Below are 26769 nucleotides of genomic sequence, written 5' to 3' on the forward strand. Positions count from 1 at the left end.
GGTGATCTCTGCTCGCCCCTCTGAGCTTCCTCTTAAACTAGGCAGACCAAAAATAAACCAGTAAAATACTACTTATGAAAGATTATTCAAATTAACAGTTTTCTCAGCTGAGAGCTTTAGTTGCAGATGTTTCTTTACGTACCGAAGGCAGGCAGTGCTATTACACCTTCTAACTTGCCCTCTGCAACTCAGGTTTTAGCACAGCCTTGAATTTTGCTTTTTCAAAATAAATTTTTAAACAGATCCAGATTTTGTACTAGATGAGAAACTAGATAACAACACCCAGACCGAAGGAGCTGGATAAAGCCTGCTCTATTAGAAGTCAGGCCCCGACTTGAACACGCACCCTCCGCTCGCCAGGGCTTTCCCTGAAACCACTCGGGATTTCTCACAGATATTTAAAAAAAATGACGCTCTCTCGCGCTGGATGGCAGCGGCAGGTCACAGTGACACGCGCAGCAAGCAAAGCGGCGGCAGAGAGCGGGATAAAGCACCACCAGAGAGCTGCCGTGCCTTGTTTTCGGGGTTAAAACCAAATTTTGTGAGGAACCGGCCCAGCGGCGGCACAACGTCCGTAACCGGTTACCCAAACACTCCCGCCCTGCGGGGTTCTAATGGCGGCAGCCCTCTGACCAATCACCGCCCCGCCGCGGGGCCACGTGACTTTCTGCCTCGGTAGCGATGGCGCCGGCACCGCTTACTTCCGCCTCGGTAGCAATGGCGGCCGTCCGCCTTTTGGCCCCGCCCGTTCTCTTCCCCGCCGTCACGTGGCCGGCGCGGGCGCAGCACCCGGAAGTAACGGCCGGCGGCGGCGGCGGGTGCGCCGGGGGAGAAGGAGAGCGGCGGTCCCGCGTCCCCGGGCCCCGCCGAGCCGGTGAGGGCCGCAGCGGGGGGCGTGTGTCGTTGTAGAGACAGGTTTGCCTCTCTTCTTAGGGCCTCGGACCGGGGAGGGGGGCTCTGAGGGGCCGGTGGGCCCTGAGGGCCCGGGGAGTGGGTGAGCCCTGAGGGCCCGGGTGGGCCCTGAGGAGACCGGAGAGGGTGCGAGGAGACTGGGCGAGGGGTCGGGGGGCTATGAGGAGGCGTCGAGTTGTGTGTGGGGGAGGGAGTCTTTTTAGGCTCGGGAAGGGGGTTATCACGACCCCTGAGGGGTCCTGGGCAGGGGAGGGGGTGGGCTTGGGGCTCGGCCCCACAGGGAGCCCGAGGCCCGGCCCTGCCCCGGCCTGGCGGTTCGTCTTCCCGGGGGGGCTCTTTGGGGAAGGGTCCGCCCCAGCCTGTGCTGCGGGGAGGAGAGCTTGGGCTGGGGGTGCTGCGTGGGATTTTGTGCCCTTCTCCCCACAAAGCTGGGGGAGCCGGCCGTGGTTGGGGAGGGGGAATGGAGCAGGGGCTGGGGTCGGTGGGAACAGTGCAGGGGGAGAGGGGGAGGCCTCTGCTGCCACGTCCCAATTATTTGTGACTCCTCTTCCCCATTGCCTGCGTTGGACATTCATAAAGCACCTGGAGCCCTGACATCTCCCCTGCATCTCCTGGTGTTTGCCCCATCAGCTCTCGGTGCCAGTGTTGCTGATTCAGCTCTCCTGGCCCATGGGAGTGGGCCCTGCGCGGCCAGCGCAGTGGGAGAGTGGCTGCATGGCGGCCCTGGCTCACGCAGGCATGGCACCAGGGAGAGGAGCGAGTTGCCACTCATCTAATCCGTTCTGGCAGGGTTTCCTCTCCAGTGGCTGGATGAAAGCATTTCTAAATCGATAAGGAATGGAAAGTGTTACTAGTGTAACAGGGATAACTTACAAGGAGAATGTTATCAAGTGTTCTGTGGTGATTCTTCCTTTAGAGGAATTATTTTTAAGAGATTAGACCGCTTCATGTTGTTTGATTTTACTGAAAATGAAACTTGGTTTTTTAGAGGCTGGGTCTGAACCATTTGTTTGTGATTTGAGTTACCTTTGGTGGCTGGCTCCCTGTTTAGAGTTCATGGTTCAGCTTTTCTGTGGCTGGAAGAGCACATAGTTGTTGTTGACACAAGTATTTGCATGTGCACATTTAATGCTGCATTGCTGTGCAAAGGAAAAAGAAAACATTTCAGTAACAGGGCATTGACTTCAGAAAAAAAAATCTGTAGTCAAAGAAAAAAGGTTTAGTCTTGCTTTAAAACAGAGGGGGTTGCAGATGCACCTGGAAATCAGCCCAGGTCCTGGTGACCAGCAGTTTGCTTCCACGAGTGGTAATGGGTGAACTGGGAATGTCAAAATTTAGGTTTCAGATGGAATCTTAACCTGCTCTGGTGTGAGTGGTATGCTGACAGGATGAAGCTCATCTGCATGGTGCCCATTGCTTACCTAGCCTAATGATCCCAAGCCCGCAAATTAGCGTAATGGTGCTGGAAGGCTGAGAAGGCAGAAGAAGAGAGGTGCTCGCAGCAGGAAGAGATCGCTGACCCTTTATGGCAAGAGAATTATGAGCAGAAAGTCTTCCTCTCCTGCGCCTCGCTGTCCACGCAGTGCCTAGCGCAGTCAGGCCCTGACCGTGGCTTGTGTTTCTTGGCCCTGCTGTAATACAGTACTCAAAGAGAACGTGGTGTTTCGAGGCGTTTGCTGTATTTTATTGCTGCTGTAATTTTGTCATGCTGTCATTTACTGAACAGTTTTTTGAAAGCCAGCTGATGTGTGGTTATGGAAAGGAATTAGTCTGAGCTGCTGTTTCCTTTCCCTAATGACCAGCTGGACCCTTAGTCCAGTAACGCGTCTTTGTGCCTGCTCTGCTTTGCAGGTTGGTGGAATAGTTTTTTTTTACCTCTGCTGTAATTTTACCTACTGCCAGGCTACGACAAAGAGCAGAAGAGTTGATGTAAGCACCAAAATGAAGCTACACAAAACTGAAACAGTGGCCACGCAGCTGAATTTCCTAGCCCCCATTAGACAGGAGACACGTATTGTCTGCTCTGTGGAAGATGTGTGGTATCTTGCAATTTAGAAAGTACATTCCCTTTTTAAAACTAATGTTTTCTGTACTTGGGAAATGGAAATGAAGACTGGAATATGAGGAAATGGTAAATAACTGTTAATCCAGCTGCAACCCAATAAGCTATTTAAATCTGCACACCGGCAGCTTTACTGCACGGATAAATGAATTGGAGTGACTCACAGAACATACCAAGGTCTTAATTTATGAAGAATTAAGAAACAAAACCTATTGATTTATGCTTGGCAACTGTTAAGTAACGAGAGCAAAAGTTGCTTTGTTTTATTATGCTCAGTGCTGTGTGTGAATGCAGGAAAATAATCTCCTGAGGCAGTTGGCTTTCAGGGTAAAGCTATTGAGTTTGCAAACTTCAAAACTGTTTGATACCATCTATAAATGGAAGCTGATGGTCTCTCACTGCTTTAAAATGTTAAATCTAGAAGTTACCTAATAGTTTATTACAAATAAATGGTGTATTCCAAGACACTTGCATTAGGTATGCTAGGACATTCTGACTTCAGAGTGAATTAGTGGCATTCCTGTGTGGTCCCAACTCTGAATCGATTTGTTCTGTATTAATTGGTGTGCTTCAAAGATATCTTTGTAACTCCCGACAAGAGTCAGCTTCTGCGTGGATAGAATTAAAGCGTCAGGGCTCTGCTGTAAATTAAGCCTCCGCTCAGCTGGTGTTCCCGGTGTGCTTTGGGTCTCCTTTGGGTCGGTTATTCTGGGGGGGAGAATGTGGTCTGGATACTTAAACAGTAGGTTCATGACATAATGCAAGTTTACTTGGTTTTATAAATTAAACCAAGTGAAAAGAAAAAAACTGCTTTAGGTTTTTAAGTCACTTACAGACAACACAGTTGTCTTTCTCTACAACTGTTACGTGAGAATGCTGTTACAAAAGAGTCGTCATTTCATAATAAGGCCAGTACAGTAAGGCAGTCAGGTGACTGCCTCTTGGGACAATAATTAAATCGTTTGTGATGAAAACTGAGGATAAGTAAACTTGGTGTGAGTCAGAGGCAGTACAATCATCTGATAAGAGCAAACTCACCCTGCGAATGCTTTATGTACACAGCAAAGCTTTCGAGTGCTGCCTACGGTAAAGCTGTTGTATTGATTTCCAAATTTTTTTTTTTTTTTTTTACAGGCTGAGCTAAACTGAGTTTTTTCTAAACATCATGGGAGAGATTAAAGTCTCTCCTGACTATAACTGGTTCAGAAGCACGGTTCCTCTTAAAAAGGTACGTACAGCTGTAATCGGCTTGTGGGTAAAATGTCTCCTCTTCTGCTTTGTAGTGGGGGAGACAAAGCTGTTTGGTTAATGCAGAGCGGTTGTGGCTGTGCTAGTGACCTGGTTTATCTCCTGAACTGTTGTCCCACGTGTCATATGAGTGCGTGAAAGCACGCCGTTAATTTTCACGTGCTTCTCGGAGGTTGCTTCCGCGTGTGGTGCTGGGGAGCAGACGCTTGCAGTTGTGAATCACGGCAGCGGTGCGTGGCGTCCTGATGCCAGCCGTGCCTGAGGAGGAGACTCCAAGGAAATAGCGTGTGCTGGGGACCGCGTGCGTGGCCTCTCGCAGCGCTGTCTGCGTGCACTGCATCAAGGCAGGGGAGCTGACCCGGCTGCTGCGCGGCCAGAGCCACCTCTGCCATTCCTACCCACTGTCCTCAGGCTGAAGCAGAACGTTGAAGGCAACTTCTCGGAAGTCAAGCTGCACGCAGGATTCCTGGGAGTGGAAAGATTCCTTAACCACAGTGGAAGAAAACAAACTCTTTCTTCCACTGTGTGTCCTTTAGATACCTTCTGCTTAATCACACTGCCCAGCCACTTTCCCCTCTTGCTTGCATTTCTCCCCTTCCTTTCACCGAACCACAGGAGAGCGTTTGAGGTTTGCAGTGCTCCATCTGCTCTCTACGCGTCAAGCAGCAGAGGGCATGGAGTGCAGCACTGGTACGCAGCTCCTGACCCAGGCTAGCTCTCGCATACAGACAAGGCTTGCTTGTGGGCACAGACTGACCTGCAGCAGCAGCCCAGACTCCTGCCAGCCTGAAGGCCAGGCTGCCTTTACCCCCAGCCTGCTGCTCCTGCGGGCACGGTTGCTCATGTAACTGTACAAGCTGAGCAGAGTCGGTGACCTGTCTTGCCTGGGGGTGCTTTATAGCTTGTTTTTGCACTGACTTCCCACGGGTTCAGTTCCCAAATGTGGATGGCTGTGCGGGTCGCAGGAACACGGGGACGGTGCCGGCAGCAGAGGCAAGAGCAGCGTTAAATCTTTCAACAGAGTTGGTTGCGGTTGGGCCACTCTAAAGGGACTGTGTCCCCAAACCTGTGGAGCAACACTTAAAGTGCCTGGCATTGTTTGCGCTGAGTGATGCGTAGCTTTCTCTAAGAAATTACCTTTATGGAAGGGCTGTAGGGTTTTCTGTTCAGGGTTTCTCATTCATTTTTGCCAGTTTGTGTCTTTAGTAAATAAGAAGGATCCATTGCTGATTATGAATGCTCTGTCTAGGCTCTGACTGTGCAGCTTTCTGTTTCTGGCCAGTACCAGATCTACTGGGTCGATTTGTGCCATGCTCTCGCCTCCAGGCAATGCCTCACCGGGTCAGCAGAGCTGAGAGACAATATTTCAGCAGAAGGACACGTGGGTGCTCTGAGGCGCTGCTTTGTGGGATACAGTCCAGTAAATGCAAGGAGCTGGAGGCTGTGGTTACAACAAAACACGTTGCTGCTGCTGTGGGGACTGTGTGACTGCCAGGAACCTCTGCCTTCAGCTGCTGCTGATACTCAGGATTTTATAAAGGGGGACACGGGTAAACTGAAGCTGCTGGTGACCTGGTGGCCTTCAGCCTAGGGAGTGCCGTACGCTCTTGCGTGATTCAGTGTACTCAAAAGTAAAGCGATGCCACAGTGAGTGTGGGATATGAAGGAAGCAGAAATAAACAAACTAGTTCTGGTTTCTGGAGAAAGTTTAAAAAAAAAAAAAGCACAATTTGAAGATGTAATTAATACTGAAGCAGTCTTTAGGAATAGGTTTGCTTGTGTTATCCCCCCAAAAGCATAGGCAAAGCATGTGCAGTGCAGCAGAAGGAATGACCGAGCATCATCATTGCTGGTGAGCACACGTTACCGCATCGCATTGATTTGAGGAAGCAGAGCCAGAGCTATTTGTTTGAAAACAGGCTGAGATGTTCCTCCTCGCAGCAGCAGGAAAAGCACAGCTCCGTCACCCTTCCTGCTCTTGTCAGATATAGGAAGTACAGCGCAGAAAATAACATTTTAAAATTCTTTAGCTTTGCCTGTGAGCCGCCGTTTGCATACACGAGAGGAAAGAAACATCTCTCGGCCTCAGTTTCCTTGATGTGAACTAACTTTGGTTTTCTGATTTCAAGAAGCCTGCTTCACCTTTGGAGGTATTCCTAAAGGTGAGCTTGGTAGCAGGCACTGGCAGCCACCCTGCGTGGATCCAGGGATCCAGCATTCCTGATGGAATGGCAGCCGAGAACAGCGAGGCCTGGAGCTGTGTCCAAAGGGTTGTTTTGGGGGGGAACTGGGAGGGCTTTTGTACAAGGTTTATTTTTAAACTGTTTCAGTGGTCTGGAAGCTCTGGTATGCAATTTTTTTTTTTTTTTTTTTTCCTGTAGGGACTTTACAAAACAGCATCATGTGATTTCTCACATGCTCTGAGCCTGAAGTACTGCCTTTATTACAGGCAGATCTGTTAGTCAAGCAAATCTGATTTGTGATACACTGTTCTCCTCTGATTCCCTGGAAAGCTTAATTGCTGTGATGGAAAAGTGAATTGTGCTTGTATATTGCTATTCAAAAAGCTATAAAAATCTTCATACAGCGGAGATGAATTCCTGCTGTGTGATGCGGGCTTTGTTGATCTGCTATGGGTTTGGGGTGTTGAAAGAACATCCTAAACACACACAAAAGTTTGCTGGTAGAACAGGCCCTGGCCTTTACCTAATTCTTGTACTTTTAATGATACTAATTGTGCTAAGGCTGCTGGCTTCTGCCCTGAGATGGGCCCTGTATGCGGAACTGCTCGTTAAGCAGTGCAGCGCAGCTCGGGTGAATAATCTCCTTCAGCCAGCCGCGTGTTCCAGGCACTCCACATGCTCCCAAGAAGCTGCCAGATGATGGAAGCGTTTTTCTTTCCCGGTCAGCTTTGCAGTGCTGCTTTGGGAGTTGTGTGCATCTCTGTTTCTGGTAGCTGGCTATAACTGTTTCAGATCAATAATTTGTGGTGTTAGCTGTGTAATTCAGTAGGCTTGCATGTATCCAGACCTGTAAGATTTTTTTGTCCAGTGAATGCCAGTGTTGATGGCTGTTTAAAAAGCTGCCCTTGCGGGGGTGCTGGCTCTTCCAGCCTACAGCTGTTGCTCTCAGTACGTAGAACTGGGTCTCTCCTAGGCTATGGCATGGTGGCTCCTTTCCCAAGCATACTTTTCTGCAGGTGGACTATTGCATAAACCCAGTCCTTTGGGGCATGGCCTTGCTGTTCCTGTGGTTTATTTCTGTATGAATTTTCAGATGGAGATGTACCATCATTCTGACTGAGGCCCTCCGAGTTGAAATCCAGAGCAAAGCATTGCAAACTTTAGTTAACTGTGCTTCCTTGGAAAGGAAGAGAGAGTTGTTGTTGTTGTTTTTTTTTTTTTTTTTCCAAGTGTAATTTCTGAAGTGCGGCCCCTCGCTGTAAAACCAACATAATTCAGTATTTTCAGCACCTGCAGTGTTCGCAAGTTGTCTGCAGAAGGATAACTCCCGTAAGACACCATGTATTGTGCTGCCGCTGACTCTGCGCGGTGCAGTGTTCGTTATCCAGCTTATGTCAGGGCACACAAAGGATTTGCTCTGACAGAGCACGGCAGCAGTATTCACACAAACTAATTTCAGTTAGTAAACAGCCTGGGAAAATCAAGCTGTGAAGAAGAGTAAAAGATGGTCTTGCTCAAAGGGGTCTTGAGTATTATAATATTTACTAGATTACAGAAATTTTGTAGAAGCAATCCTGGAAGCCGGCTGAAGAACCTTATTTGTCTTGTGTGTCTTCTCCCCCTGTGCCTCTCTTTTTCCAGATCATAGTAGACGATGATGACAGCAAAGTCTGGTCGCTGTATGACGCTGGACCTAGGAGCATTCGGTGCCCACTCATATTTCTCCCTCCTGTAAGCGGAACTGCAGATGTGTTTTTCCAGCAAATTTTGGCACTGACTGGATGGGGCTACAGAGTTATCGCTGTGAGTATTCTCAGTCCTGGGTCAAAGTTAGTGTACTTGTGCTTGTTGCTCTAATCAGAGGTTGGATAATGAAGATGAACTTCTTAGTGTTGACTAAGGAGAATACACCAAAAACCTGATTCTAAGTTGTACTCCAGAGTATGCAGCATGCAGATCCAGGCTGAAATCTGCTATTTGTTTATGGCAGCCTTTACCCAGAGCCTTGTCCATACGGATTATTAACTCCTCAGTCTGTTTTCTCCCTTGTGTGCCCTTGACACTAGTCGTCTTTGCCTCTGGCTGGATCTTTGTTAGCCGTGAGGCAAGCATATGGGTCAGTTCAGGCTTTCTGTCTTTGCCTTAGGGATGGTGGATAACCTGGTTCTCAGCCTGTCTAGCTCCAAATGCTAAGTCACCCCTTAAAATCCTGAAAGCGTGCACTTCTGTGGCTTCTCAGCTCCTGATCTGAACTGAAACGATTGACTTGTACAACAGTATTCTGCTAAACAGTATGGCTTTAGGAGTACTGCTGTTTCTCGAGCAGCAGTTAATGATTTCTGTACGTGCTACAGAATTGCTGAAAAATCATTCCAGCCTCTCCTCCCCCTGACTACAGAATGAAGCAATGCTGCACTTTCCCCAGCAAACTTGCTCTGCGGTGCTTTCAGTTGTGTATTTTTGTGCCAGCGAGGGGGAGGTGTTTGCACCCTCTGGCTGTAGGGACCTTGCTGCGGAGCTTGAGCCTCACCATACAGGAGAGGCAGGTTGCTGGCTTGAAACCTTTAATGAGAGAATTGGTATGACTTTGGAGGAGACAGGTACTGATCAGAGACCGGCTTTTTCTAACTTTGTGTTATTTCAGTTGCAGTATCCGGTGTACTGGGATCACCTTGAGTTCTGTGATGGATTCAGAAAACTGCTAGACCACCTTCAGCTGGATAAAGTGAGTGCTCCGAGATGGGGAAATGGACCTATAAAGCCTAATGTTTGAAAGGTCTCATCTAAGGGCAAGTGTATAAAATATGATGCAAAAACATAGTCTATAAATAAAGAGGCTGTGTTGCAATTCTGCTTTTGCAATGAGTTTATTTTTAAAGGTGAATACCCTTGAAAATTGTTGGACTAAATTCAGCTACTGTTCTAGGCCTGTTAAATTGTGTCAGCTAGTTTTTTTTCATGAGATCCTGTGGAAGTTATGCTTCCTAACTCATGTAGTACAGAAAACCACAATGAAGTATCTTGGATAGGAATAGCTATTGAAGACAAAGTGAAATATTTGGGTTTTTTTTTTCTTAAGCTTGATGAGCACACAGAAATTTCAACTGTGATCTGGAAAAACTTCCTTCTTTCAGTATCCCATTTATATCGCGCATAAAACCAGAAGCTGAATAGAAGAGTGGTTCTTTTAAAAAGTGGGTTATAAGGACAGGGTAAAACTTGAATGACTTATTTTTGTAATGAAATGCTGTGCTTTGAGGTCACTTATTTTGAAAGTGTAACATGGTCTGTTTTTTCTGCTTGAATTAGGTTCACCTTTTTGGAGCTTCTCTGGGAGGCTTTCTGGCTCAAAAATTTGCTGAATACACACACAAATCTCCCAGAGTTCAATCTCTCATCCTATGCAATTCCTTTAGTGACACTTCCATCTTTAATCAGACATGGACGGCAAACAGGTAAGGAAGACTGAGACAAGCGATCAGATGCACACATGAATTTCTTTTGCAATGAAATGTCACGCTGATCTGGTTGGACGTATGTCTGACCTGTTTCCAGCCTGGCTGAGGGAAGTGTGGGATGGAATACTTGTGACTTTTAAAGCCACGCCACAAGGAAAATGGAAATTTTCACAATTGGGAGTGTGGAATTTGACAGACGAGTTGTTCTGTGATCCTCTGTGGATGTGTGGTCAGACTTAAGAACTCTGCCTGTTTTCTGGCAAAACCATTGAGTCAGAAAAGTGTTACTCACCGTGTTTAAAATACTCTCTTGCAATGTAAGGCTAACAGCTTCCCAGAGCATTTCAAGCACCTAGCTGCAAGGTTTTCAGTCTCTGTGCTCTGGAAGTTTCTTCAGGATTTCATTTGAAGTTAAACACAAAGTCTGTTAAGGAAAGGGAGCACTTACAACAAAGCATCTTAATGTTGGAGTTCTGGCTGCTTGAAGATTGTTAATTCTTGTTTCTGTTTTAGCTTTTGGTTGATGCCTGCTTTTATGCTGAAAAAAATTGTGCTTGGGAATTTTGCATCTGGTCCTCTAGATCCTGAAATGGCCGATGGGATTGATTTCATGGTGGACAGGGTAGGTAGCTGTGTACTCTCATGGCTGTGATGTCAATCTCTCTGTAGAAGATTTACTTGGCAGGAGATTGTAGGTATTTCTGCTGCTTTCTTCATTTACTTACCCAGAAGGGAGGAGTAAGGAATGGATCCTTAGCTGGTGTTGATTGTCACAGCCCCAGCAATTTAACTGAATCTGTGAGTGTCTGCCTCACAGTTCTGCTTATTTGTTTAGATCAGAAGAGAGGAAGTTGAGAAATTAAGATGGAAGAGGAGAAAGCCCTGGGATATGTCTGTAGGCCATGCTCTGGAGGCAGGAGCAACAAATGGGGTGTGTTTAAGCTAATACTAAGTTGGAACTCTAATCTTCATCTGAAGTGCAGTGTTCCCTTTAAAACTGACTTCTCTTGGGCTGCATTGTTGAAGTTGTATCAACTTTCTGCAGTGAAATATGTTGTTAATCGGTGTTTCTCTCTACTGAAAGCTGGAGAGTCTGGGCCAGAGCGAGCTCGCTTCAAGACTTACCCTCAACTGCCAGAACTCCTACGTAGAACCTCATAAAATTCGAGACATCCCTGTAACCATTATGGATGTAAGTTAATCTCCACTTAATCCTGTTTTTTTAAACACTGTTTCTTCCCCTTGCAGGTGGGGCCTGGGTATTCTGTTAGCAACTTAATAAATATTTGCAACATCTAACTTAATATTGAGATAAGCCTTCTCCTGACTGGGCACCACCGTGTTGCATTATGAACTGGATGTTCTGTGCAGTAGCACAGCAACATGTTTATGTATCACAGCGTTAGCTTTCAAGCTGTCAGTGCCTAACGAGTTTGATTGTTTTCTGTTTCATTAATGCTGTTCCACAGAGAAGCTGAGAATTGCTTCTAGGAGCAGCAGATATGCAGCCTGATTTAAGAAGCAAAATCTGCTTAGATTCAGAACTAACCGTGGTGACTTGTTACGTAGGTGTTTGACCAAAGCGCGCTTTCGACTGAAGCGAAAGAAGAAATGTATAAGCTTTATCCCAATGCCAGAAGAGCTCATCTCAAAACAGGAGGCAACTTCCCGTATCTCTGCAGGAGTGCTGAGGTCAACTTATATATTCAAGTGAGTCTCTGCATTCCAACCCAACCCAGCACGAGTAGCTGGAGCAGCCGTAGGGAACTCCTTTTCTGTGCTTGCTCTTGTTTGTTAACCTGCCTGAGCCCCATTCACCGTGGCTCCCAGATTGCTGGTACAGAAGGATAGGGCTGGGAGCAGCCATGTTCATGGAGGGCTGGCTTTGGGGGTCTCTCTGTTGCCTGTTTCCTCTGTCCTCAATCCGAACTCTTGTACTCCAGAGCCATGATTTCATCCCCACAAAAACTACTCGAAAAGAATGTTTCTCTTTTACCAAAACCTTGTGCTTCTACACCTGTTTCATTGTTGCTTTCCATGTTTGACAGATCCATCTGCTGCAGTTCCACGGTACCCGGTACGCAGCCATCGATCCCTCCATGGTCAGCGCAGAAGAGCTGGAAGTCCAAAAGATCAGCCTTCACACCAGCAACGAGCAGGAGCAGCAGTAGGTCTTGGAGTGCCGGTGGAAATGAGGAGTTGGTTTGGTGGTCTTCCTGTGCACAATCAACTGCTCCCACTCTGCCTTTTTCCGTGTGTTAGCCGATGATCACTGTGTGATTCCAGCAGGATCCACAGTCAGTGAACTACACAGGGACAGTGACCTCCAGCAGCGTAATGGGATAGATCTGTTTAATTTTTAGTCTTTGAATTCAAGGAGGCATCTTTGAAGAGTACAGTTTTAAAAACAAAGACATTTTTGCTACCAAAGTCTCCACTATCATGTTCTTATCAAGCAGAACAATATTTCTTTTTATATTTTTCACTCAGTTGTATATATTGCCACATGCAGATCATGTACTTATAAGCTGACATATATTTTTGTTTAATATTTTGTTTAAAAGATGTTTAAGTGCCAATGTTGCCCTCACTTATTTGCTTCATATGTTGTGTTGTTAAGTTAGTTTCTATTTGAAATAAAGCATTTGAATTTTTAACTTTCTTGCTGTTTAAAAATGGTTTTCAATAAAACTTCACTTTCAGCAAGTGTCTCTTGTTTTGACTGCAAGAGAACAGCAGTGTAGCTTACTGCAGTCCTGGTTTTGCCTCCACAGACACCTCTAGAAATTATGAAAACCAGCACCTGCTTGAATTCACCTCAGGCTTTAATTATAAGATTGCACTGGTTTAGCTCTAAGTCAGAACTGTGTAGTATTTTTTAATAAGGAATAGCTAAGACAGAACTTGCAAATTTAAGGGTAAAATCTGGATTTATTGAAATACAGACATTATTTTCCCCTTGAAACACTGTAAAAAATAAATATAAATATTATGTGACAAATTGGTATTTAAGAAAACTGTATGTCCTTGTCAGAGGCTGTGTCGATAACCCATGACCATTCTTCGCTTGCACTTTTCAAGCTGTAACTTGGGGATTAGAGAAATTACCTATTTGATTTGTAAACAGTACATGTATGTTAATGTACATTTATATACAGTGTATGTTAACGTTCTGCCTGAAACTTTTTGTGCAGAGTTGAAATGTCAAAGATTCCAACCTTTCAAGTTCCAAAAGGACCAAGTGGTAGCCTTGACTTTTCTTCTTGACTTCCCGAGGAGTGGGGGAATTTATGAACACATCTAAGACACAAGTGATCAACATCTTCCCTCCAAAAAAAGTAAGTAAAGAATATTTCTGAAAACAAAAGCTTTCCCCTCAATAACTTAAAAATTTGACAATTAGAAATTTTTATAAAAAAATGTGATGTAAACAAGTTCCAGCAAACCAGTGTACTATTTCCTGATGCTCACAGTAGGACCAGTGAGGGTCACTCACTGACCTCATCGCAGTACCCAGACCTCCCTTCTGCATAAGGAGGCATTTCAGACAGCTGGCGTTTTCTCATACCCTCGTTGTTGCAGAGCAGGAAGGAAGCAGCAGCTGTGCCAGCTGTTCATGACAAGAAGCCCTTAAGTTGCAGCTGCCTTCTGATCCGTAGCAGAGCAGGTGTTTCTCCTGCAGTTCTAAGGGGAGCTGAGGCTGCACCACCTGAAGGAAGCACAGGTGCCCTCCCGGGGTTACATTGCTGTGCACTTCCGTGGGGAGGCAGAGTCTGCGTTGGCTTTTTTCCGAATACTTTCTGTAAAAGAAGAGAGAACGTTCTGCTGCACAGAAAGTACAAAGCTGTGGCAGGATGTGTGAATTTCAAAAGTTTTCCTCTGTGTATGTTGTGTGACCACAGAATTCATATAGTGCTCAGTGTGTGCCACTTGGAGACAATAGTATTACCTGCTAAATCTCTTCTTCCAATCCCCACAAGGCCTTCATACAATCCCTTGATTGGATTTTCTCCTGCCGTGATCACGCCATGGAGCCAGATAAGCAACATTCTGTGGCCGTGCTCCCTGTAGCTTTTAGTGCCTGGCAAGATCAAACCACAAATAAAATCCTGCACTTACAGCGCACGGCCCTGATGAGAGCGGATTTCTGAACTGGTGGGTCTGGACACCCCTCCTTCCTCTTTGAATTTTACTAGGATGCTCCACAGTACAGTCTAGCTTAATCCCTAGTCGTGGTGTGATTGCTAGATTAATGTTAAACAAGGCGGAGTGGGCTACGAACGAGCTTGGGCTTGTCAGACAACTGTTCATGGCGATACAGAATGGCTGCCTTCAGAACACAGCTAGCCCCTTGCTCGCACCACGCAAACGGCAGGAGCCCCTCCAGTAACCGAATCAGCAGGGGTCTGCCTCCGAAACTCAGAACCTGCTTCTGGTAACGTATCTCTTAAATTCTAAATGGGACTTCACTGCCTTCTTGGCTCAGTTCCTTAACTGAAAAACAATAAAACCAGCAAGTTTCTTCTGTCCTAGAGAACAAGATTTTTTTTCTTTGATTTCTGTAGCAAGGACTAACAGGTCTGGCAGTACCTCAAAAGCCGTGAGCAAGGAACCACCAACACCCATGTTTGTGTGCTTTACTCCTAGATGTGTTGATACCTCCACACTCATTACACAGGATTTTAACCTAATCTTTTGGTTGTTTCAAACAAGCCAGCTGGTTTTCTTCATGCTTTGCTATTGCGACAGACATCTCCTAGAAACACAGTCCAAGTGAAGGAAGGAAAATGCTTGGTGGTGTTTTATACCTGTCCATTGTTGCTCAATGGCCCTAATGTGAGCATCAGTGAATTTCCAGTAATGTGCCAACTTCTTCCATTCCCCAGGTCGGAGATACTTGGTAGCTAATCTCCACATGACCGAGCGAATGTGCTGCGTTTCCAGCCTGTGATCTTGCTTAAAGGTCAGGTGCTTTGCCACCCAGGAGTCAGAGTCGCTGTTCAGATTGTCCTGCAAAGCCAGAACAAGGGTTTCAGTCGGGGTGCTGCAGATGTACCTGTCATTCCGCAGCCTCCCGCGTCCTCAGCTCTGCAGGTCACTGGGAGCTCGCTCTGGCACAGCACATTTTAAAAATTCTCTTTGTTCTCGTGTTTCACTCTGTTCTAGTCACACACGTTTACAAACACTGTTAACAGCAGCTTTGCTGTGGAAGCCCATGCGGATCACAATTTGCATTTCTACAGTGCCGTTTATCTGGGGCTTGTATGCAGAATCATTTAATTAAATCTTGCTCCCCTGCAACATAGGTGTGTGCTTGCCTCCATTACCGGCCAGGCTGCAAAGAGGCAAATGACTTTCCCCAGGGCTGTGCAGGAAGCCCATGCAAGGGCCTGATACACACAGCATCACTCCTGCAGCTGTGCCTGAGCCCTCCCTCCCTTCCTTTTCTTTCCTCGCTCGAGCACTGTGTTTCCTGGTACGGGAGGATGCCCAAAGTCTTACTAAGAGGCAAGGAATGTGGTGTTTGGCTGTAGGCAGGGTTTCAGATGGGGGACTGGGGCCACGAGAGGAGAGAGGCTGCTGGGCCACACTGGGAAACACAGGAAGGACAGCCCCAGCTGCGGGGAGGTTTAAGAGGGAAGTCGGTTGTATGACTCCAACAAGAACCAATCACTCTGCTCGCAAGAGGTGTCTCCCTTCCACTGCTGAAAAACTCCCCACGTCCCATTTGGTCACCTCAGGCCAAGCATTTACCTGCTCAGTGCTTCAGCTTCTCCTTCTGGGAAAATGAACTCATGCTGTCCCGCTCCCTTCTACAAGCCTTGGGAGCAACTGCCAAATAATCTTTGAAAACCGCTGTTCCCTTCAGTGCAGCCTGGCATTTTTAACAACAGAGGCTTTTTTAAATAAGGGAAACCTTAAGTAGATGTTGCTGGCATGGTGAGGACTTCTGGGTTTTTTTAAGTAAGTGATGAAAGTAGAGGTCAGGCTGTCAGAGGATGTCCTGCATTTCTTTTCCTTTTGACAGCTGGTAATGTGGAGTCTCAATGGAGGGGGTAAAGCTACACATGCCCTGGGAAGTGCAGGGGCTGGTGGTGTAAGCTGCTCACCTTTTCCCATTTGTAAAACCGATCAGCTTTGATAATCATGTCCGCCAAGTTGATGTGATTGCCTCGAGCAGCAACATCCAGAGATGTTTTCCCTTGCTGAAATTAGAAGGGGAAAAATGAGCTGCAAAATACCTTGCCCGCTTAGGAGGTACAATCTCCACGCCTGCCCGGCAGTCTGCAGTAGCAGGCAGCATGGCCTACGGAGCAACACACCCAGCTGGGATGAAGGACCCCTCTTCTCCACCTGTAAAGACCCCAGATGTCAGCTAGCTTTGAGCTGCTGTGAGGCAGGGCACAGTGAGGAGTCATTTTCTAGGCTCTGCAGCATCTCCTCTGTTGCTGCAGGGGATCTGCCTGTTTGGCAGGAGTGGCTGGGAAAGCATCCCATAACCCACAGTGGATGGCAGGGTGCTTCCAGGCTCCCAGCAACATGGGTGTGGCCGTTAAAGGACCAGCTCAGCACCACAGTCCAAGGCATTTTATAGCCTTTTGCACAGCAGCTTTGCCGGCACATGAAACTGAAGTGATTTATACAACCTCGTTAATTTTATAGGCTCCACGTACACATGATTAGAAACGGTGTCCTAGGAGAAAGCACAGGCTGATGTGGCTATGAAAACGTAACTACGCTCCTTACACGAACATGATTTTGGATTGGGTGGGGAGGATTTGTATTTATAGCTAAAAGCGTACAGCAGAAAGGAACAAGATTTCAAAGCTGCATGAAGGAAAGAACCAGCCCGGCCGTCAGGCGTGCCTGTGAAAACAGTTCTAGCCTCGGGTGCAAGCGGAAACCCAGTTTCACACAGAAAAGCGTGAATGTGCTCCCTGCGCTGAGTCTCACTGCGGTTCCACAGACTGCTGGAAGGTGGCAAACACTCACCACAGCTGAAGGCCGTTTCAGCCAGGTGGCTTTGAGTCTGCATGTGCTTTAACCCACTGTGAACTGCAGACTCTATTTTCATCTCTGCCCAAGCCCCCTTCAGCACTTTCTGGGCACGCACCATGCTTTCAGGCTGCACACCACTTGCCTCATTCCTCTAGAATTCCTTTTGTGGACTTAATTAGAGGGCAAAAGCCCTGGACACCGGTGCCACAACCAGATACTTTCAACCTATTAAAATACGTGTGCTGTAATTCTTGAAGTTTATTATTTATCATTATTCAAGAAGATCTTTGATATTCATGTGCGTGATAGCACAAGCAGAGTAGAAGGAATTAGAACAACTTTGAGAAGAAAAGGTTTGCTCATTCTTTGAACTGTTTTCTACTTTCCTAAGAACCAGTGACTTCTTTCCTGGAAAACACATCAAAATAACCTACTCAGCAATGTTTTAAGGCCTTATTCCTGGAAATATCCAGATTTTAATGTTATTACTACCCTTCCTTGAAAATGATGAAAAACAACGGCAAAGACCATCCGTATTTTCCCTCCATACCCCCCGAGAGTCTGTTCAACCCACGGAGAGACTTACCTTGTCTGTTAGCTTCAGATTAACTCCAGCAATGAGAATCATCTCGGCAATGTCCTGCCTGCCGTGCTCCGCAGCGATGTGGAGTGAGGTCTGCTGCCTCTGCAGAAGGAGGGGGAACAGACTGAATTTCAGAGAGGGACAAGTGTGAGACTGGAAGGACAGGACAGAACAATACCAGGAGGAAGCACTGTAAGAACACTGTCAGCTCTGCCCTGCTTTCCCCTCTATCCCTTTTTAACTGAGGGCCAAACACCCTCCCACCTCAAACTGGAGCTGAGTTCCTCAGGCTGAGCAGAACCAGTCTGTTCCTGTCCCAGCACCAGCACTAGGAAGCCTCCCTGATAACATTTCAGTCTAACGAAGGAACTCTTCAGTTCCATAAAGCTCCCTAGGTTCACTTACAGGACTGTATTATTTCCTGTTATTTAAACAATTTCTGTGGGCAGGTGGCTTTGCCAAGGGAGGAAAGGACCTGTGCCAATTCTTTGTTCCTGGGACACAGGGCCGGGTTAATGTGTATGCACTGTAAACTGTACACACCTTGGGACTGTTTAATGGAAACAACTAAAATCAAACACAAAATGTGGCAATTTTATGGTGTCATCAGGAGAGAACATCACTATGAGAAGGAACATTAACTGAAATTTTACAAACAAGCTACACAAAGCCCCTCATCAGCAAAATTACAATTTGGGGAGACAACCAGCTACCTCCAGGCTTGCCTCCCATTCTCAGCCCCCCAAACATTTTGCAGAACATCTTCTGGTCAGAAATTTCTCCCACCTGCTTGCAGCAGGGAGGAGTTTGCCTATGCAATGTCTCTGCGCACTGGTCCCGGGGACATGGCACAGCCCACGTGTAGAACTCTATCAGCGATTACCTCACTGCAACACTCAGAATCATTTCACTGGTTTCACGTTTCCTAAGTTGTGCTTCCACGTCTTCCCCGTTTTAAAGCACCCCTCTTTAATCCTGTCCCCAAGGTGATCATTTCCCCTATGAGACTGGTTCACATTTCAAGGACAAAGAACAGGAGCTGCAGTCTTACATTATCTGGAATGTCAAGGTCACACTCCGCGTCGATGAAGAGCTTCACCATGGCTGGGAAGTTCTGCAGTACCGCAATGTGTGTCGCTGATGCATTTTGCTGCAGAAAGAAGACCTTGTGCTTAGGAAGAGCTTAGCTCACCAAAAGAGCCATGCTGGGCTCAGCTCGTATTATTCTAAGACAACTGCCAGCCTGGACTGGAGACAGACTGTGGATATTGCCCCATAAGCACAGACCCCACAGCAGCACTGGTCCTTGCAGAGTTGCCTGGTGCTCTGGAACAGCTCCACAAACTGGCTTTGCCTTTTTGTAAGTGATGAGAGCATTGAGCAGGACTTACGTGATTAACAGCATCTATGTGGATTCCCGTGTCCACAAGGATCCTGGCTATGTCCTCGTAGCCGTGCAGTGCTGCGTAATGAAGGCAACTCATCTTCTTCTGAGAGGCGCATCAGAAGAGACAGGTGTTAGTCAAGGTTTCTTCTCAGAAGCTGAAGTTCTTACAGACCGTCCACAGAAATGGCCCTGCTTCCCTCCTGCAAGACTCCCATGCCCCCCACACTGACAAATTCAGAGAGGTTGTTTCCACAGCCAAAATGGTCCCAGGGAGCTTCACCCGCCTCTTTGTACAAAGCCACCTGTACTTTCCTCTGGACTCCCTGCACTATTTCTGAAGTGCTGGGCTCCATGCAACCTCACCCGATAACGGGTCCCCTCCCTGGGACGGCACAGGTCTGGGCAAAAATCCACAAAAGTAGCGTCTAGAAATGGAATCATGTCCACGGGGCTCACCTGGGTTTGGGCATTGACATCGGCACCTGCTTCCAAGAGCAGCTTCACACAGGCACTGTGACCCCCCTCAGCAGCCAGGTGCAAAGCCGTAAGTCCTTCCTGGACAAGGCAAAAAAGGTGAAAACTAGCATTTCTGTAGACAATGAGCAAGCCTCTACCCCGTCTTCTGAACCCATGACGTGTTAAAATACCAATTCTGAGGGCCAGAGATCTCCAATCGATTGTTAGGAAAGTAAAGGGCACAATTATCTTCTGCCAGCATATCAGAGTACCGCCCTGTCCTTATGCCACTTCTTTTCTCCCCTTCAGTCCATTAGCAAACAAAAAAAAGATTTCATGTGGACAATGAAGACAAACCATTTTCCTGGAGCAGCCCAGAGACAGCCATAGGTAGGACTGGGAACCCATGGCCCTCAACCACTGGTTCTCCCTTCTGAGGGCTGCAGCTCATTTCTTTACAAGAAAACAGAAACAAGCAGAATTCTCAAGAGATTTAATCTGGTCTTATTATTGCTCTTCACACAAAGAGCAGCTCATCTAGGGGAAGACAAATGCTACCAGAGTTACCACAGAAGGTGGTTTCCCTTTTCTTTCTGATGTTAATCACAATCAAATACACTTTTCAAAGACAGTAATCAAATAAAACAAAAAAAAAAAAGCTGATAAACTTAATAGGGAGTGTGCCCTGGCATAAATAATTGTTGCTAAGCCAATATTTGCTATCTAAATCATTAACTGTGTTCCAGCCACATAATTTTCCAAAGCAGGTCTGTCAAAGTGAGATATCTCAAACAGCAGGTCCATATGTTCAGTGCCTAAGTCAATACTACAAAGCACAGCGAAGTTTAGTTTAAAACACACTCAATAACCATTTAGGCACTTGAACGTACAAGGGTCAGGGAGAAAGAGGGAGATTAAATGGAGTGATAAGGCTGGTCAGCAGCCACAGCAGGAAGAAAAGGCAACACTTTAGAATTGGATATTGCCTTTCACTGATACTCTGCAACCGCGACCTGCATTTACACACGTATGCGTTAGATAAAATCAGCTATCTTCTAAACCTCTCCTGTCAATACTGTTCAGCCTGGTGACTGTGGCAGGAGAGTATTTCTAGGGAGGGAAAGGGCAAAACTGGTGTGGTTTTTATTTAATTTAAATGGACTTACTAAGTTCTTTTCATCGAGATCCACTCCAACATCTATAACCTTCTGCAGCACAGAGAGATGTCCATTTTTAGCAGCTAAATGCAATGCTGTATTTTCTTCCTGAAAGTAAACATCACTTCATATGTACATGTATCACAGGACTGAGTGTTCATACACCACAACCTCGCGCAGAGTATATCCAGCCTGACTGAAAAGGAGGTTGTCACCAGTAGCGCAAGTCTGAAACAGTCTTCTAACAGGTGTAGCAGGGAGGGAAGAAACTCAGCTACCTTAAACTGGAGCACGGCCCACCAGGCCAACTGCGTATCCTGTCTGAAAAGCCCTGGAGAGAAATCCAGCATGAACTGAGGTGCAAATCGCTTCCAAGTGGATAGGGAAGAAAAGCCCTGACATAGCACAGCAATAGCTACAACTGCTGACAACTTGCCTGCATTTGGTATCCTGTTCCCTGACTTTCATATCCTCTGATCCTTGGACTTCACCTCCCTGGTGTGTGGTTTTACACCCATACCTTGTCTTTGGCACCATGAGAACAACCCAGTCGAATTAGGAACTCCACAACCTCCAGCCGCCCATGCTCCGCAGCCAGGTGAAACGCTGTCCTGTCCATCTTTGAAAGGAAACAGAAAGAAACACAGTCCAAGAAAAGCTCAGAAAGCACAAGATTAGATCATCTGCTGCAAGCAATATAATAAAGCCTTGGGCGATAACCCAGTCTACAGGGGGAAAAGGTGACGCACTTTAAAAACAGTTATCTTTTATTTTGCTGTTAACTTTTATTCTGCTTTGACCCTAACAAAACAAGGTCAACAAAACTACCCACTGGGGCTAATAACTCCAAGCACTTTGATTCTTGCAAACACTGGGAAAAAAAAGCTTTTCAGTGTTTATTTCATATCAATAGAGGATAATAAATAGCTTAATAATAATAAATATCTGATACGCCAGCTATTGAGCGATCCAGAACCCCTTTTGGGGAGGGGCAGATCTCTTGTTTCATTTAACTCCCAAGCATCAGAGTTGGGATCACTCTTGGAACCATGAAGGCTATGGAGTGGAAATGACTGTGTGCTAGCTCCTGTGTGGTTTTATGCCCTCCTCAGGAACAGATCAGCCTGCTGGAACATGCTGGGAGAGAGTTACCCTTGGTTATCGCTTACCTACAATACACTCTGGTGCATCAGCTGCAAGAGAGGAAGACATTTACATTCCTGAATTTATTCTGCAAAAGGCTATATTGGGAAGCCCTGGCTGCCAAAGCTCAACCAGAATGAGAATCTCCATCATCCCTAAGCCCCACTCTTCTGGAGGGCTTCCAGGAGTAGCATCTGACTCTGAGTCTCTTCCCAAGACCAGGGACAACATTCCTGCGACGCTCAGCAGAGCAAGATCAGACCTCGTGAAAAAAGGCAGTGAACAGCCTTCCTACCTTGTCTGTCTTATCTACACACATGTCCTCCAGGTCCTCCATGATGAATTCCATCACCCGGATGTGTCCCCTCAGAGCCGCGCAGTGGAGCAGGTTCCTGCCATTCTGGAGATAAAGGACAGCTCAGTTAACAAGGCCAAGACTGTGGGACAATCTCTTTTCTTGTTAGCAGAGTCCCATTCCAGGCCTCCCTGCACCTCTAGGGCTAAACTAGCTTGTGCTACAGACAGCAAGTTACGACTGAAGCATTAATGCTCCTTTTCCCAACCAAAGTCTAGTTTAAAATACACAGGCTGCTGATTCACTGCGCCCATTTCTGTAACACCTTCCACCTCAGCACCGCACAAGTGTGAGCCGAGAAAGCCGCGTGCATCTCTACAGCTACAATTATTACACTTGGTTTAGGAATAAGGCAGAAGTGCAGACGGCAGCCCCCACAGCAGATACTGTCACACGGGATTACCTTAGCTCACAGGTAAGCCCCTCTTTCTCTCCCCTCCATCACTGTCTGGGGCCGCGTGACGGACCCATGTAGGGCGGCTCTCTCACCCTATTGACACAGTTGATCTTGGCCCCAGCATTGACGAGGATCTGCAGGACGTGGAGGTGGCCAAACCAGGCAGACAGGAGAAGCGGATTCATTCCAAACTGCGCAGAAGAGAAGGGAGATACTCACAGCTAAACTGCCAACACCACCATCCCCACCCTGGAGGGAAGCTGTCCCTCTATCTTCATTAAGTTTCCCAAACATTTTTGTTTCTCTCTGGGTTTTTTCTAGCTCTGCTTTCTCCAACTACTGTTATTCCTGCCACAGATGGTCGCAGCAGCTGAGCAGAGACCTGCCTTTTGACTGCCGCTTCCTAGTCCATGGTGTGTATTAGCCTGGTTGTTCTGGGGCAGAGAGAACCTGTCCCTGTCTTCCCACCAGCCCCAACAACACGACCAGAAGCCAAGCATCCCCACGCTGTACAGAAAACCTCACAGATTCTACCAACCTACTTCCTGGTCACTGTGCAGGTGAGGAAAAGGCCAAAAGACAAAGCACAGACATATCTGCAAATAAGGCTTGCTCCAGAAAGGCACTGCACCTGCCCCAGCAGGGAGGCCACAGCGTCCCAAGCACTGCAATGCCTTGTGCCACCCACCCACGGCTAAGGTGAAGTCTGTAACAGCCGGCCCAGCACCCAGCCCCTGGCGCTCCCCCACCCCAGAACCCCTTTGCAGGACACGCAAGGGAGATTCGCTTTCGTACACTGTCTTCGCCGTCCACTGGGACATCGTGGTCCAGGAGCAGTCGCACAGCATCCACGTTCCCTGCTCCGGCGGCCCAGTGCAGGGCAGTCCGGTCTGTCTGGAAGAGAAGGAAGGAGAGAGGAATGCTGATATACACAGAGTGTGCATCCACTAGCCTCCGTGAAGGCCAAAATCTCCTTTGCCATTCACGGAGCCAGAATTTCCCACACCATGCAGGGTTTTCTTTGGACACAGCCCTCTTTCTCTTTCTCTTTGCTTTCTTGTCAGGGAGACAGCGACCTGAGGAAGTCACCTTCTACTCAGAAACTGCAGTTATGGACTGTAACAACAGCACAGGAGTGAGAAATATCACTGACCATGGATGGACAGACTGAAACAGTAGGGATGGGTGCAATCCCACTGTCCTGGTTCTGGGTAGGATAATCTTCACTTGAGCTGGGAGAAGAGCTGGAGCTGGTGGCACCTGTGGCTGAGGCACCAAGCTGGGATAGGTTACTAATTAGCCAACAGCTGGGATAGTTTACCCAAATTAGCCCAAGGGCTGTTCCATCCCACGGGAAGTCATGCTCAGTGTATAAATTGGGGATGGTGCTGAGGGAAGGTTTTGCTACTCAGGAGGGAGCTGGGCATCAGGATCTTCTATGAGCTGTTGTACTGTAAGTTCTCCTCTGTTGTTGTCTTAAATTGTTTTTGTCTCAACCCATGAGCTTTGCCTTCTTTTCTTTCCTGATTCTCCTTACCATCTCACTGTGGGAGTGCTGAGGGGGAGAGTGAGTGAGTGACTGTGGTATTTTAGCTGCTGAGTGGGGCTAAACCTTGACACTCGTACTTCCAGGAACCTGCTGGTCAAAAAGGGGAGACCTGAACTAGGAACTGAGTTAGTCCCACAGCCTTGGAGTACAGAGACAGCAAAATCAAAGCCCTTCATTGCAGCCATGTGTATCTGGCATATGTGTTCCAAGGGGAACCACAAGTTATCACCTGCCCTCAGTGCTTGAAACTTTTCAGTCTGGCCAGGATGACAGTGTTGGGGGTTTCAGTGTGTTGTGAAGCTGCTCAGTTGCCACTGGCCCTATTTAGCACTGGGTGGTATATTTTAAAGCTTTGACCAACTGAGCAGCTAATGAGAAGAGCAGTGTTAAGGAGCTGCAGTTCTGAAACACACCCTCAGCCCTTCCTGCAGCTTAGAGGTGGAAAAATCCAGGACTTACATTGTTTTTGGCTTTGATGTTGACCCCTTTCCTGATGAGCTCCTCCATCCTGGCTGTGTCATTATGCTTTGCTGCATCATGGAACTCCTTCTCTGAATGAAGCACTGCAGCAGAGATGGAAGAGTGGGCATTAAAATAGTGCTGGCAAGGAGCATGGAGCAGCATGCCCCAACAAACATCCCCTTCATCTCACTGGCTCCGGTGGCTTCGAGGATGGATGACTGCAGAAAGATTCTTCCAGCAAGAATCTCAGCCTTACAGATGTTGGCATGTTTGCTGGATTCTTCCTCTCCCACTACCTGAGTAGTGGGTTTGCTGGATTCTTCCTCTCCCACTACTTTGCCTGAGTACCCCTGTGTCACATCAGTGCTCTTCCAGTCCTACCAGCTTCTCAGTGTTTTTCTCTGCTAGGCTGGCCTGTGCTTAGTGCTGTGTCTCTTAATAGACTGTGGCAGTTTGGGGCATAATTTACCACAACCGGCAGTATTTGTCCTGCACAGTTAGGCACAATTTAAGGATGTTTACTCTCTATGCTGGGCCTTGCCCCAGCAATCTTCTCCTTCATCAAACAAACCTTCCTGCCAAGAAATGACAGCAAGGCTGTGACTCTGGGCCTGCTGCAGCCCCACAGGGAGGCTCCCAGGGTTTTTGGCAAGGCCAGTGTCAGTTTTTGTTGGACTCAGTCTCTGCCCTACTGCTTTTGGGGAATTCTTTTGAGAGGTGCTTGAGGCAGACCCTCAGCCTGTCAAGGCATGCTGGAGAGCTGTCTCAGATGCTCTGCTCTCTTCTGTGTTTCTGTGGATCTCAGGCTGCAGTTTGAGAGTAGCAGGAGTTCATTGCAACTTCAGTTTCTATTAGTGTGTCAACTAGACACTAACCACATGCCATGCAAGAGGCATTAAAACATATTACTGCTCCTGTTCCACTACACCAAAGAGATAAGAGTCTTGCTCTCTCGACAGCACTACCCCATTTCTCTCTGGAGGGCACAGAGGGAAGACAACCCTATTGCAGACTCTTAGGACAACAGAGGTATAACCTCATCCTTCAATTTCTGCTCCTCTTAACTTCAAACAGAAACCTTCAACTCAAGAAAAATGCAAATAACACAAATCTTAATACCAGACAGAGTCATTCAAGAGTGTTGGACCTGCTGCTTTGCTAAAGGCAGCAGGATTTGGACACTGATTTCTCCAGGAATGGGATTTTCTGTACTGTATATTGAGAGTAAAACCTATGCTTTGGTTAAGCAAATGCTGCTGCCCTTGCTCTCCAGGTGACAGAAATGTGTTCTTACATTTTACAATTGCACAAAGCATCACTGTCAGGAGGTGCCAAGCTGCCCCTTGACTTGTTATTCTTTCCTCTACCTGCGAAGATGCAGTAAGAAACCTTGCATTGCTGATGCTGTAGAAGCTGCAATTTCTTTCTTTCCAGCAACACAAGGGAAACAACTTGGCCTGAGTTTTTCATTTAAGAGTCCACACAGGTGAAGCTATCTCAGTAGACATAAACACACTCCTCATCACAGCATGCACCAGTAAAAACCAGCAGCATTTCAGTCGGTATTTAGCAGTTTGCCTTCTCTTTTGAGCTCAGGTTCCAGGGTATTTCATACCTTATGATACTGAGTATGAATTCAGTTATCCCAAACAGCATGGAAAATAATTTCAATTATTTACCCTCAGTGCAACGCACTAACTCACAGGCAGTTTATTATGCAAGAGATTTTAAAAAAGGAGCAAAGGAGCCAAAAAGCATGTAAAGAAATGTGCTAAAACTGTCTGCTGGGCTCCACTTGAGGCGGCAGGACACAAAGACAGCCCAGTACGGCTGGGGACTGATGGATAAAGGGGGTCAAAACGCCGAAATGCGGGGTATTTGCGTTATTTGCAGCATCTTAGGGGTACGGGATGCTTTGGGGCAACAGCAGTAATTTGTTTCCGAATGGGTTTTTGCACGTCTCGTTATGCTTTCAAGCACCTCGGGCCTGCCCCTGAGCCCCCTTCCCCGGGCCCGGGGGAGGCCGGGGGCATGCCCGCCCTCTCCCACCCTGCAAATCCCCCCCTGCCCCGCCGGGGCAGCCCCCTCCTCGCCCCCACTCACGGGTCTCGTCCTCCGCCGCCAGCTCGTCCTCCATGCCGCCGCCCCCCCGCCTCGGGGCGGGCAGGAGGCGAGGCCTCGCCGTCTGACGGGCGGGTTCATTGCCGCCGCAGAGCGCCTCTGTAATTGTTATTTAAAGGAAAAATAATACAAAATTAATTCTCTTACCGGCAAACGCGGTGTTTTCGGGCCGCTCGGGGATGACTTGAGGGGGGGAAAGCCAGCGACCGCCATTTTGGTCAGGGTACCTAGGCCCGTGCCAACCTTGACTTCAGCGCAGCTCTGCTCAGCGTTGCCGCTTCGAGGGAGCGGGGTGGT

At 47.4% G+C, this 26769-nt stretch overlaps 2 protein-coding genes across 3 annotated transcripts; one reads left to right on the forward strand and one right to left on the reverse strand.

Annotated features, from left to right (window-relative positions):
• Positions 1–753: 753 nt before the first annotated feature.
• Positions 754–13488, forward strand: SPG21 (SPG21 abhydrolase domain containing, maspardin). Of its 2 annotated transcripts, XM_086756825.1 has the most exons (10): positions 754–874; positions 4109–4202; positions 8047–8208; positions 9050–9130; positions 9715–9860; positions 10377–10485; positions 10948–11055; positions 11433–11573; positions 11912–12030; positions 13058–13488. In XM_086756825.1, exons 2-10 carry the CDS (start codon positions 4140–4142, stop codon positions 13128–13130), a joined length of 1002 nt encoding a protein of 333 aa, XP_086612951.1. In that variant the 5' UTR covers positions 754–874; positions 4109–4139; the 3' UTR covers positions 13131–13488. The 2 variants fall into 2 exon arrangements, with proteins under 2 accessions (XP_086612951.1, XP_086612952.1); XM_086756826.1 differs by lacking the exon at positions 13058–13488 and having other exon boundaries at positions 11912–12565.
• Positions 12775–26488, reverse strand: ANKDD1A (ankyrin repeat and death domain containing 1A). The gene is made up of 15 exons (XM_086756816.1): positions 26455–26488; positions 24349–24452; positions 23136–23234; positions 22433–22531; positions 21884–21988; positions 20966–21064; positions 20455–20553; positions 19289–19387; positions 18837–18935; positions 18497–18595; positions 17449–17547; positions 15974–16069; positions 14672–14873; positions 13813–13944; positions 12775–13663 (listed from the first exon to the last, which is right to left on the reverse strand). Exons 1-15 carry the CDS (start codon positions 26486–26488, stop codon positions 13602–13604), a joined length of 1527 nt encoding a protein of 508 aa, XP_086612942.1. The 3' UTR covers positions 12775–13601.
• Between the last annotated feature and the right edge of the window lie 281 nt (positions 26489–26769).

Source organism: Chlamydotis macqueenii, chromosome 12, assembly GCF_036417535.1.
Source record: "Chlamydotis macqueenii isolate bChlMac1 chromosome 12, bChlMac1.mat, whole genome shotgun sequence".
Classification (NCBI taxonomy): Eukaryota; Metazoa; Chordata; class Aves; order Otidiformes; family Otididae; genus Chlamydotis; species Chlamydotis macqueenii.

Excerpts from the sequence above, each read along its gene's own strand:
- SPG21 (XM_086756825.1), top strand. The coding sequence starts at position 4,140 with ATGGGAGAGATTAAAGTCTCTCCTGACTATAACTGGTTCAGAAGCACG. Across the intron at positions 9,861-10,376 it reads CAGACATGGACGGCAAACAG|CTTTTGGTTGATGCCTGCTT; the intron begins GTAAGGAAGACT and ends TTTCTGTTTTAG. Across the intron at positions 12,031-13,057 it reads AGCAACGAGCAGGAGCAGCA|AGTTGAAATGTCAAAGATTC; the intron begins GTAGGTCTTGGA and ends CTTTTTGTGCAG.
- ANKDD1A (XM_086756816.1), bottom strand. The coding sequence starts at position 26,488 with ATGGAGGACGAGCTGGCGGCGGAGGACGAGACCC. Across the intron at positions 21,065-21,883 it reads GTGTAGATAAGACAGACAAG|ATGGACAGGACAGCGTTTCA; the intron begins GTAGGAAGGCTG and ends TTCCTTTCAAAG. Across the intron at positions 19,388-20,454 it reads ATCTCGATGAAAAGAACTTA|GAAGGACTTACGGCTTTGCA; the intron begins GTAAGTCCATTT and ends TGCCTTGTCCAG.